Source organism: Podarcis tiliguerta, assembly GCF_965153285.1.
Source record: "Podarcis tiliguerta genome assembly, chromosome: 4".
Taxonomy (NCBI): Eukaryota; Metazoa; Chordata; class Lepidosauria; order Squamata; family Lacertidae; genus Podarcis; species Podarcis tiliguerta.
Window position 1 is genome coordinate 33,376,035 of NC_139537.1, and position 13,136 is coordinate 33,389,170.

A 13,136-nucleotide genomic window follows, 5' to 3' on the forward strand; every position below is an offset into this window, starting at 1 on the left:
TGGGGGGGGGAGCGAAGCGCGAGGGACGACGTCACGACCAATCAGCAGGCTTTCGAGGAACACCAATCCCCTTGCGTCGACTGCTAGAAAAGAAGCGGCCGCTCCAAGCCAGAAGTTGCGACCACTTCCGCCAGGAAGCGGAGCGAGCCGAGAGAGCGCAGGAGCCTCTCTAGCCGCCGCTTCTCTGCTCCCGCTGACGGTGCGAGGCGTGGGCGGGCTGGAGCGTCGACGCTGCGCATAGTCTGTGGACGCAGCCGCGGGGAGGAGGAGGTGGGGCAAAATGGCGGACGGCAAAGGAGGCGACGTGAAGCTGAAGCGGCCGCTTCTTGACGGAGGTAAACACGCTGCGTTGCTATGCGAGGCTCTGGTCGGGAGTGTGTGGGGGGGGGCGCGCGCTTGGGGCTGGGTTTGGGCGGGAGAGGTTCGAGGGCTGGTTTCGGAGGGGGGAGCGGCGGCGGGCTCCAGATATCACCTCCTTCCCTCAAGAGCCCTTGAGACATTTGGCTGCTTACCGGAGGCGAGTTCGCTGCCTCTGACAGGAGCCAAGTCGCAGCCTCGCCTTTCGCGCGGCTTCTGATGCCCCGTGGCTTCTGTGGGTGGGTGAAGGTCGTTCTGCAGACTCACCAAAATCCCGTCCCCTCCCCCCCCCCCGCCCGGGCTGCCTGAATGCTGCATTTCCCGGTGCCTCGGCTTTCCAATCTGTATCCTTCACAATTCCGCTTCTTCCCCGTCGGGAGTGGGAACCCCTCGTGGAAGACGTCGTAGTGCCAAATATATATCCCGCCCTGTGTCAGGACAAGGATTGCAAAGAGCCGCTTGGCCTGAAACATTGCGCTGCTGAAGTGCAGCTGTTTCGTAAAGCAGATGGGCGCCCGTGTAAATAATCCCAGCCCCTTCAAAACTTAGCGCAACATTGGCCCAAGGCTGCAGTCCTCTATAGACGCCACACTAGACTCAGGGGCTTTCGTGTAGCTGGACATGTGCAGGGTTTGACTACAAACACACACTATTGCCTTACAGGGATAATGCTACAGTAGTTGCTTCCTTCTGAAATTTCGCCATGGCAATTTTTAGGAATAAAAGTTACGTTTCCAACTAAATGTGTTCAACCATATGCCCATATTCTCAATTTGGCATTACAGTTTTCATATCTACTTTTCACATATACTTTTCCAGTAATAGAAGTGGACGTGTCCATTATATTTGAAAGGACGAATGCTGCTTGCTAGTTTAATAACTAACAAATGGCTTGGATGCAACCTTTCAGTATTTTTAAGGATGTTTATTGACTTTCATATTTAAAAAAAATGTCAGAGGAGTGTACCATAAAATAAAAATGAATCCAGTAAAATTACGCAATGAACAGAGGCATGTTTGCATACAACTGATATCAATGTTCTGAAAAATGCCTGGGGAGACAGAACAGTGTTAAGCAGGTGTTAGAAACCATCTTTTCTATGTATCGTTATAACTTTTAATGTCTTAAGAACATAAAAGAGCCCTTCTGGATCAGTCCAAAGGCCTATCTGGTCCAGTATCCTAGTCTCTCAATGACTATCCAGATGCTTATGAGAAGACTGTAAGCAGGACCTGAATGCAACAGTGCTCTGACCACCTGCAATTCCCAGCAACTGATATTCAGAGGAATATTGCTTCCAAGTATTGCGGAAGAACATAGCCATTGTGGCTAGTAGCATTCATAACCTTCCATGAATTTGTCTAATCCTTTTCTAAGAATGTAGGAAGGTGCCCTGTTAATCTGTATAAAGTAGGCAGTGCACATGAAGAGCTGCAATATTGGTGCTACCCACCCGCAGTATTACACAATTCCCACTGTAGACTAGGCCAGGTAACATTTTGGGGATTAACTAAGTATAATGAATGAATTGAATAATAAGAGATGGACAGACTTCCCTTTTTTTGCTGGTTAAAACAACAACACAGTAGTATTCAAATATAATGCATGGTCAAAACCCTTATTGAGTACAGGCAACTCCCGATTTGTGCAGGGGCCCCATTCCTGGACATTGCTTGTGTTGGCGAAGTGCTCATAAGCCCCCTTCTGCCATCTTCTGGGTCTGAAAATGGCCTATACATGTTTGAAAAGGTACAGGGCTGTTTGTAGCTTATTTTTTCTTGAAAAATTAGCTGTATGAGGCAGAACAGTGTCAAAGACACTGGTTGTAATGTCAGCTCTGCTTTTTATCCTAAACAATTCTCTAATTTGAGTAGCAATCCCTGTAATTTGAGTACAGTTGCACACTGTTTATGAATTTGTCAAGGGCTGCAGCCATTTCCTTTTCTTTTTGCCTGCCCTCAGCATCAAAACTTAAGTCATGTGTCATTTTAGACTTTTTATGGTGGTCACATATTTTTAATCCTGATTTCCTTCTTTGAACCTACAAAGTGCTATATAAATACAAGTGCTATATTCTTAAAAGATGTCAAGCTTTTTTCACTGAACTTCTTAACGTCAAAGGATGGAATTCAGTTAGTGCCTTTGCACTTGCAGAAGGGCTTTTGTTCCAGCAGATGCCTCTGCAAATTAGAGGGGAGGCATTTCTTGCTGATTTCTTCCTGTACCACCTTCCTTGCTATTCAGCAGGACTCCCAATTCTCTGTGTCCAGTTTTTCTGGGCACTGTTGTAGGGGGAAACAATGGACACTGTTGTTCCTTAGCAGAGGCATCTGTGATCTGGTAGATCAAAAGCTGTTCCATGGGTGCAAATACACCAATTAGATTCCACCTTAAGAGCTTTATTGTGATGTAAGCATTTGTGCTTTAAATATCAATGTTACAACTATAATCTAAGATGGATACAGTAATGAGTATAAATGGGGGCTGTTCAAAGCAAGACCTCTAAAATTATTCAGTCAAGACGTGTGCTTTAATAACTTGCTAAACCTTGATCTGAATTGCCCTTGGCAGTAGTAATAGTGGTGCCCTGTGGCTTAAAAAACTTATTTTGATTTCTTTTTGTGTAACTGAAGAATTTTGTTCTGCATTAGTCACGTGATTGGAGCTCCCTTCACTATATGTCTATGTTCTTACAGTGTGCTCTGTATAAACAGTTGTGGAGGTGCTGACACTGTAAGTGCAAAAGTCTCCTCTGCATAACAGTGCTTTATGAGGTTGCTGCTCCCATCAGTCCACTCAGTAAAAATAGCTCATCTTGGTAAGTTGTTTCGACTTCACCAGGACCTGAAGAAGAGGCAGAAAAACCTGTGAAAACTAAGACTGTTTCTTCCAGTAATGGAGGGGAAAGTTCGAGTCACAGTGTGGAGAAGCCGGCAACTGATGAAGAAACTGACGACCCCGACACAAAGCCTGCTCCTGCCAAAATGTCCAAGTTTGGGTTTGCCATTGGCACACAGGTTGCAAAGAAACCACCTGCAATATCCATCAAGCTTGGAGCAAATGTACGTTATTGGAATGTTTTATTGTGAATTTTAAAGTTGCAGTGTCTTTTTTGTGGTAGCATGCTAGTTAAGTAGTAAAAAAACAAATTAAAGCTTTTTATTTCATTATTCATTGATCAATAAACATTTAAATATTGTAACTGTTACAAACTATGTATCTGAACCCACATGCATGTCCAGCATGCATGTGTATTCATACACACACTGCCAAGAGTTTTAGGATCTTTTGCTAGAGTTATGGTGTACATCTGTTATGACTATGTGTCTACACTTAATCTTATGCCCAAAGGAAGTTCTTACACAAAAGGATTAAAGAAAGCTTGGTTTATTATATGAAATGAAGGTGACAGAATATATATATAATATTATTTATAATATTTAATATTATAAATAATATAATATTAAATAATAATAATATTAATAATATTAATAATAATAATAATAATATAATATTAAATAAATAATAATATATAATATTATTTATAATATTTATATATATATAAATATATATATATACCCGAGGACACCAAAACCTGCATTCCTGTACCCGTGAAAATCTACGAAAGCATATATATTATTATTATATACAGGCAGCAAATCCTACAGTACCGACACACTTTAATCTAAAGAGTGAAAGAATCCCTAACTAGTCTCAAAAATCTACAGAAAGTGAGTGTCGCAATTTTGCCACAGAACCCACACTAGTAGCAAGTCAAGAAATGGAAGCAGGGTAGATTATGCCTGTCTAGGTATACACAATTAGAGCATGTGTTGGCTCTTTAAGAACGCTGAGTAAGTTATTGGTTGGGACTTCAAAAGCTAACTAACAATTGAAAATCTAGGGGTTTTGTATTAATTTTAGGCAATGAATTCTAATGAGGAGGAAGGTGGGCTTTGAGATAAGCGTTTCCTATAATTCCAATCATTCTAATGTGCTAATGAATTTATCCTAGTTTCCTGTCTATTTCCTATTTTGCTTATTGGCTTAATAATATTTTCATTAGATTTACATATGATGATCTTTACACAAGGAATTAGGAGCGCTGTATGTCTCCTAATGCTTTCCAGGACACATTTGAGATGAGGTTATGCTAACCTTCTTACGCATGCCATGATCAACAGTAATAAATTGTAGAAAAAGATCAGATTGACATACACCTATTCACAATTTCTTGTGAATTGTAAAGTTGTATAAAGGTGTTTTTTTGGGGTAGGATGCTAGTTAAGCATAAAAAATAATAAAGCTGTTTATTTCAATATTAATTGATCCATAAACATTTATAATAATACACTGCTGCAAGGGAATGAAATTCTGGAAGCTATTGGTGGGTGTGGTGTTTGCTTGAAAAAATTCTTTTGAAGTTGGTGATTTTTGTTCTGACTTAGGTGCTATGCAGTACTGAGTACATAGCAAAATACTGGTGGTATTGTTTAGTTACACTGGTAAAAGATAACTACACTAATATATTCTTATATCAATAAATATAATGCATGAGCCTTGATTAAAGGTACAAATATCCATTGACAAGCATCTAAAGAACTTAAGGGGCTTATTGTTGTTTTCTAAACTCTTCCACTTTTCAGTGGCTAATGGGGATTTCCAGGTAGATTTGGGAAATACCACAAGAACCACAAATACGTATAACAAAACAAAAAACCCTCACAACACAGGACAAAAAACAAGTGCTGTCTTTGTTCTCTTTCAGAAACCTAAAGAGCCTACTCCAACCCTAGCTCCAAAAACGCTTTCTGTAGCAGCAATCTTCAACGAAGATGAAGATGTAAGTACATATATTTTCTTAGAATAGAGAAGTATGGTGTTCTCTGACCAGGACAAGTATGGGTACAGGAAAGAGAAAGTATCATATACTTCTAGTCCAATACAACAAACACATGGGATTCTGCTAAAATCTGAAATCTGTAAATGCCCTTTGAAATTTGAATTTCAAATAATTTAAACACTTTGGCATGAGGTCCAATATTGTGTCAGTGGTTTCCCCTTCTTCTTGAAGCCCTGCCCCACCTCCTGTTTGCTCTGGAGGGGACACATTTTGGTACACAGCAGGGGCCTTGCAGAGAAGGGGCAAGCCCATTTGTGAGAGCAGAAGCCAGCTGTGCCAGCAGGCACCATAGTTGGGTATCACTCTTTGTTGCCAAGCTGTCTTGAAAATTTGACAGTTGACATTTCCCCCGTTTCTGCACAAGGCTGATATACGGTACAAATCTAAAGTATTTTTCCAGCCTTCGCTTTTTTCAGACTTGGAGTAGTTTTTTATTCCTGTGTTTCTAAAACACATTACTACTGCCCCCTGGTGTGTGAAATCAATCGTCCCTCTGACTTGAATTTGAGTCTATTATCTTTGCTTCTTAATAGAACTGGCAGTAGGCAGATGAGAGAAATGTAAATGCTATGTGTTCTTTGAGTGGGGAACTTTGATCTGTTTTAGTTTTTGTCTTTGGCAGTATTGGTGATAGAACCTTGAATTTTAATTTGAGAATAAAAAAAGGTTCAAGGAAGGGGGCATGTGTCAGAAAAGCGTGCATACTTCTCCCTGGCTCAGATCTGATCCCTCTAGATCTAGAGCTGCAACTGCCTGCTTTGTTCTGAATGTAAATATAAAGTTATTAAGTGTAAACATGAATTTAGAAGAGGCTTGTAATGTGTTCGTTATTTCATATGCCACAATTTTACTCCTACTGATTAGAATTTGTAACTGTTTTCTTATGTTCATCTTTTCTTTGAAAATAGAGTGAACCTGAAGAGATGCCACCAGAAGCTAAAATGCGCATGAAGAACATTGGAAGGTAGAGTTGCACTTGCTTGTTATTTTAGGAAAATGTGGGGTGACAGAAAGATGTTCTACATAGTAGCTTTTGTAGTTTTGCTTTCTGCAACAACATCATTTCAAAACCTTTCTCAGTTTTTCTTGTTATGGCCAAAACTATCTGAGATCTTCTCATCCCATCCTGTCTTGTCTCTTCTGTCTCATACCCGCTTTTCACCCCGCTCAGGTTATGTCTTTCAGTACAATATTTTTGAAAGTTATGTAATATCTCTGAATCATAATGACCCAAAACCTGAGAGTTTATGGGAGCTAATCTGGAAAAAGTATCTTAGCACACTGAACAGTCTGTGATTGTTCATTATGCAGATACAACTTTTATTATAAACTGACTCTAAGGTCATGGTCCATCTAGCTCTAGGCAGACAAGCAATATTAATATATTGGGGTTTTTAATATCCAACATATTCAAAGTGTGTGTGCGTGTGTGTACACACACTGCATAGTATTCCCAGGTTCAATATTGTGGGCATTGTCACTAACTGCTGCTTTGTAGCTGCATAGAAGACATTTCTGCACTATATTTTTTCCATTGTATGAGATTAGTTCTAGAGAGGCATCTTTCATTGCCTCACAATGAAAGATATGATGGTGTTAACTTTTCTGCACAGCAAACTTAAGAAGGTACCTACTGCATGTTAGCAGGTTAGCATGTGCACCTGGACTTCTAAACCATTAATATGAAACTGATAAAGTTGGCTACATGCTTTTTTTTCTGTTATCACAGGGATACTCCAACTTCAGCAGGACCAAATTCTTTCAACAAAGGAAAGCATGGGTTTTCTGACAACCAGAAGTTATGGGAACGGAACATGAAATCTCACCTTGGAAATGTCCGTGAACATGATGACTAGTTGTGTATTGAGATCTGAGTGTTGGGAGAAATGGGAGGGTATGATATTAAAGGAACAGTTTCCTTTTTTAGAGTGGTGTATGGCTATTTTGGGTGCCACTTTTAAAAGTTTCTAAGTGGTGCACAAAAAAACTGAGTTTAAAAGTAGAGGTAATTTATGTTTTGTATACAGATTTCAAAGCATTTGCTAATTTTGTAGCTTCGTGCAATTAATTTCACAAGGTTATGGAAAATAAAGACATTGGAAGTGGTACCTTTTTAAGAATTTTCTTTTACAACTATTCTTATATGAAGACAGAGGAAAGGTTACTGTCTCTTTAATCCATTTAAATTAAATGCTGCTGCGCTCAAGAATTCCAGCTCCTACTTTGTAATAGATTGCTTGTCTCCTTAAGGCTACTTTTATAGAAGGGGAGTAACTTGCTATACATTGAGTTTGATAGACTCTGGCTTTCTGGTCAGCATAGAACCTGAAAAGACTACTGCAAAAAGTCATTTAGTATTTTAAACATCCATAAACTCAGACTTCTGGCTGTGGTAGTTTAGCTCTATAGTCCTGTTTAGAAACTTTGTGTAATTTCTCTGTGGCCTGTTCCACTCTTAGACATCGGTCTTACATGTGTATAAATATTTGGAAAAAGGTAAATCAGTATTTTGATTGTTTTCTTAATCATGAGTCTTGACCAGTGCTTGTTAATGTTCCTTTGTCAATTTGAGACCGATAAAGAATATCAGCAGAAAAAGGCATTACCAAAATGATGATTGTGCTTTTATCCTGCTTTAGTTTTGTTTTCAATATTTCCCATAATCCCTTAAGAGGAAAAGAAAGCCACACACAAACCAACCGGTAGAAGCATGTATCCATATTTTGGTTTAAAGCTTTAAATGCTAGAAGACCTTCATCTTGTATTTTTAAGTAAGGGACACTCTTGGATTTTCAGACAGCATTTTAATCCACTTTAGTTTTGTCATTAAAGCAATCTGTACAACATAACTTTACACTTTTATCCCCAGCTGTTTTACATTTTGTATTGCTGGAACACTGTTGAGACATAATTTCTTTTAGCAATAGAGTTTCCTGTCAATTCTTATTTCCCTAATCTACCTGGACAAATACCTAAAACACTTGACGACTTTTCAGCAGGATTTAAGTTGTGTAAGTAGTCTGGGGTTAGGTAATATCAGCAGTCACAATTGACCGGCGTAGCTGAAATAGATAAAACACTTCAGAAGCAGTATATGGGTCTAAATTACTAGTTTTCATATGTAGTGTGAATATCATGATCATATTATAGATCACATACTGTATGTTAGTCACTCTCACTTCAGCACAATGAGATTATCTGGTGAGGGAAATAGGCATCCAAGTTTTCTTTTTACAATTTAGAAGAGCTTTGACCATGTAGACATCTGTGTGTAAGATCTAAGCAGTTTTGTATTTGTATGTGAATTTTTGTTTGCAGTTAAAAATCTGTAACGTATATTTTCTTTAAAGGCTTTGTTATAAACATAAGAGATGTAAACAAGTTATTTCTCTAGAGCTGCAGTTGTTGAATTACTTGTGAAAGTTCAAGACTTTAAAAAAAGATGATTTATCTTGGCTCCTTATTATTGAAGCCAATGGCACAATTAGCCCTTAACTAACCATTAATCAGGGAAAAGGAAAGATGGCACTTTTAACCATTTATGTACCTAAACTCACCACACACACGCACACACACACACAGCCCTTCAATTTATTAATTCATTTATAGCCTTTGGGTGACCAATGCTATGGTCAGCTTTAGCCCAATTCTAAATAATAATCTTAATGTGTGCTTGTTTTCAATACCCTCCCCACCATCAAAGCAATGAAAAAGTACACAAATCCTTTACCTCTGGCCTATGATATTCTAACCTCTTGAAGTTTCACAAGAACTCTTTGAAGGAGGAAGGAAAAGTCTGGAGTATTTGTCATGATTTATTTCCAAGTTGGGGAAGAAATGGTGGGAACCAAAAGCTGTAACTTATTCTTCTTTGAGCTTTGCTTGTGCTGATGCTGTATAATCTTTAGCCATGGACTCTAGCTGCTGAGGCTAGTGTTTTTAAGTATAAAAACTTGTCAAGTAAAACTAAATTCCATGTCAATTTCATGTATTATAAACAAAGGAAATGGTATATATGCTTAAATTTACCAAGGCAAGTATGAACGCAACCTTCTTTTTTTTACAAAAACCCTTGGCTAACGTCACTGTCTTATTTGTGTGTACACAAATTTTTCTCCCTGCTACATCTGACTAGCCAAACGTCTCGAAGTGGAGAATTTATTTAAGATAAAGAATACTTCCAGATCAAAGGAGCTTCTCAAGGCCACCATGAATTTCAACAAATTATGAATCAGACTTGGAAACTATTTTGAAGAGAGCAATATATAAGATGTGCTTCAGTTAATAATTTACCATCCTTTAATGAAGCACCTGTAAGTAGTATGTTTAGCTTAAGCTATCAGCCCTTCATTTTTCTGATTTGGAATACTGACCACTGAAGTGACTGCATTACTTCTACAAAAGGCAGGAGTTGCTTTTTCAATTTGTTTTCTTATCACAGATTTCTTTTGGTGTAGAAAAGAATTTTTCAAAGTGGGTTCTCATGATTCCTAGGATTTCCCAGTGAGATCAGTAGTGACAAATGTACTTGGAAAAACTGCATGTTTTCTGTTGCTGATCTTTAGTCTGTGCAGCCATTGGAGAAGTCCGGGGGCACTTTCATTTCTGGTGATGATGCCCAACAGGCATGGCTACTACCCTCCATAAACTCGGTGTAAACCTTTTCCAGTCTCCTGCTGCTGCGAGTTCCATGAGGAGTTTGGACAGGGCTTTGTGAAGATCTGAAAGCCACTACTTTAGAGGATTTGATATGTTTGCATGCTAACCTCTCTGCAAACAAAATATTTGTCATTGCTTGTTTGTCAAATAGAGGTCAGGAATGGGTGTCTAGAGCATTAACCCTGTTTTTCAGGATGCTTTTTAAAAAAGCAGCTTGCTGTCAACTGCCTTTTTCAGGAATCTGTGTGCTATTCCTGCTCCTTTGCTTTGTCTGCTTATCTCCAGATCTGAACTGGGGTACATGCTGCCAGCTCAGCAGCCTTCACCTTGATTTATTACTTTTTAGCAGGCTGAATTTGGCAAAATTTCAAGTTATGGTAATAAAGCTGCACTCACAGAGGTTTCTGAATCTCCCCTAATAGTGAAATGGTATCTAGGCAGAATTAGTAATTGGAGAGAAGAATGTGGAATGTTTGTTTAACAGCTAACAAGTTGTTATAAACTTGCAGTTCAATTCCAGCAATTGGAACTAAATTAAAACTGCTGTGTTGCCAAAATGTTGGTCTGCTCTGCTTATACAGAAGTAAAATGTGAAATAAACAGCAGAGGGCCAGAACATTTGTGTGTACATATATAGAACTCAGTATAAAATATGAAGCATTACAAATAAGTGTATGACCAGGCTATTACTCTATAAATCTAGCACTATCATACTATAGTTGGCATTATACAATAAGGCTGGTATTGCCCCCAAAGTCAAATGACAGCCTCTTTTTGCTGAACTAAATAGTAATGAGTATTTCATCTTGGTGTTTACTGTTGTTTTATTGCTTGTGATACATGAACAAGAGTATTAAAATTGTACTTTTAAATGGGTGGCAAGAGGTTACCAAGCTGAGAAGGCTCCTGTATTTCTAAGAGCTGCTCAGAAAAGGATTTCACCTAAAGCTATCATTTCATGTACATGCAGTTGCAGTGACAAGAAATGGCTGTGCAGATGAAAATTTTGGTTTGAATGAACTTTAAAGGGATAGGAGCATCACTAAGAGCTGGACCTACCATCCCTACCAACAAAAAGAAAGCATACTGTTTTCTGCTACCCATCCCATTTCTGGTTTCATGAGATCACTTACAGTATTTAACTTAGCTCGACTGAAACTGAAGTACAAAACACAAATTCCTCACTACACGCAAATTGTGAGCATGTTCTACAATAGTCCCATATCCTGGCACAATATTTTTATGTGGCTCAAGATATGTAAAATTCCTAAGTGCCACTTGCTGGTTTCCAGGCATTGGAGCAGTTCCAGTTCATGCACCTGTGGCAAGCCAGTTAGAGGTACTTAAATTCTGTTGATTTTAATTAAAATGTGTCATCACAGGTGTAACGATTGGAGCGTAGCAACATGTTTATTACACTATTTAATCAAATTACAGGTAGTATTTCAAAATCGGGAGCAAGCTTAAGTTCCCTAGAACACACACTATCATACTTTCGCCACCTTTGCTTAATATCTGGCTTGCAAGAGTTCTGGGAAACTCAAAAGCTTGCATACTGTTTTGTGCCAGCACTATTGAATCCTAAAAAATGTTTTTTTTAAAAGTTCAATATTGTATACACATCTCAGAAGCTGTCAAAATGAATCAAATCAACTGCAAGAAATAAGAGCAGGTGCTGACTTTTAAGACATACCAGTGCATCTTTACAATTGTGGAGCTCCTGTTTCGGAGGACCCACATTGTGGTTTCAGGAAGAATGAAAATATATCAGGGAATCTGTTGCTGTTTAAGTTTTGTTGTCATTTGTATATTTATGTGCCACTAAGCTGGTTTGAAGCCTTTTGTTAGAATAGCAGTAAACCTATTTTAATGAATTATAGAAAAACGTGAGACGATGCAGCAATAAGTAAACCATTTTGAAAAAATAATGTAAAACAGGCACTGGGAAATTAGGAGTGCAGGGAACAATATTAGTCATTACTGCTTCTTTCTTGGTTCAAGAGAATGTCTTGTAATTGGGCATTCCAGGGTGACGAGTTTTGCTTACAGAGTGGGTTGTAAGGCATTGTGATATTTTCCAGAGCTACTTGGAGTATGGGCAACAGATCCTAGCTTCTAATACCCCACCACTACCACTGGGTACCAGTATGGGTGTCTGGGATGAGGTTTTTAACCCAGCAGAGGAAGACTACTGGCTGCAAGATTTCCGCTCTAGTCGAAACTCCCTATTAACTTCAGTAGCTGTCAAAGCCTATGATGAACCTGGGTTTGTCCAGTGGAAGATATCTGTCAGGCATGACAGCAATTGCTAGTGCTACTCTTGCCATTGTAAGTGGTATAGTTAAGAAGGGAGTACAGCTTCGGGACTGTTAGAGCAATAGTGATGTCATCTGCTGCAGCACCAGGGTAATGGATGGTTCCTCTTTGAGGAGTTAATATTTTGACAATACCTTAGCCTCCAATACTATACTGAAACCTTCCCCAACCCTTCAGATGTTCTGGACTGCAGCTCTCATCATGGCCAATGCTTAAGAGATTATGGGAGCTGTAGTCCAAAAATCTGAAGGGTACCTGCATGCAAGAAGGTTGCTTTTCTGTAACCAAGCCAGTTGCATATTCAAGCCTGTTTATCCTTCCATTTCTCTCTCCTTCTGCGTTGTTGGCATCTGTCTCGAGAGACAATGGAATGCACCTCCAGGGGTGAAGTCAAATCGCTGCTTTAGCAGCATTGAAGTGACCTCCTTCGGGCTCAAGTCTGGGCAGTGTGTATGGAGGTTCTGAGCTGTCTAGACATTAAAAGACCCCTTGCTGATGTGGTTCAAAGGAAAGCAGAGCTTGGCTGCAGGAGTTGCTGGAAGGAGGCATTCAGGGTGCCATCCAACCATCTTAGGGACTCCACTCTTGAGGGTTTACTCCTTAGCCTTCTACAGATATCCTACAGGGCAGCAGAGGTTTAAAATCAGTTTTCCTTCTCCTAGATGGGCTACCTTCCCAGGTTGACAAGCGCCATCTGCCCCTCATGTCTGTCCACAGCACGTGCAGAAACCACCACCTTGACTATTGGACCCACTATTGGTCTTGTCCACTAAATCTGCCAGAGCCTGTATTCACATGCAGAGGAAGCCCCAACCTTACTGAGGGTTTGAGACCCATCACCAACCCTCACTTGGTTTAGCTGGCCAGTTGAAGCCATTTCCAAGGGTATGGTCACTGTTT

General features: G+C 39.5%; 1 protein-coding gene across 1 annotated transcript; it reads left to right on the top strand.

The window, feature by feature from the left end:
- The first annotated feature begins 137 nt into the window (after window positions 1-137).
- PCNP (PEST proteolytic signal containing nuclear protein) lies at window positions 138-9,232 on the top strand. The gene is made up of 5 exons (XM_083438510.1): window positions 138-335; window positions 3,200-3,420; window positions 5,127-5,201; window positions 6,170-6,225; window positions 6,991-9,232. Exons 1-5 carry the CDS (start codon window positions 281-283, stop codon window positions 7,115-7,117), a joined length of 534 nt encoding a protein of 177 aa, XP_083294636.1. The 5' UTR covers window positions 138-280; the 3' UTR covers window positions 7,118-9,232.
- The last annotated feature ends 3,904 nt before the right edge of the window (window positions 9,233-13,136 follow it).

What these genes read in the sequence shown, in the direction of transcription:
- PCNP (XM_083438510.1), top strand. Translation starts at nt 281, where the DNA reads ATGGCGGACGGCAAAGGAGGCGACGTGAAGCTGAAGCGGCCGCTTCTT. An exon ending in GCGGCCGCTTCTTGACGGAG is followed by an intron (nt 336 to 3,199) that starts GTAAACACGCTG and finishes CGACTTCACCAG; the next exon opens with GACCTGAAGAAGAGGCAGAA. An exon ending in TCTTCAACGAAGATGAAGAT is followed by an intron (nt 5,202 to 6,169) that starts GTAAGTACATAT and finishes CTTTGAAAATAG; the next exon opens with AGTGAACCTGAAGAGATGCC.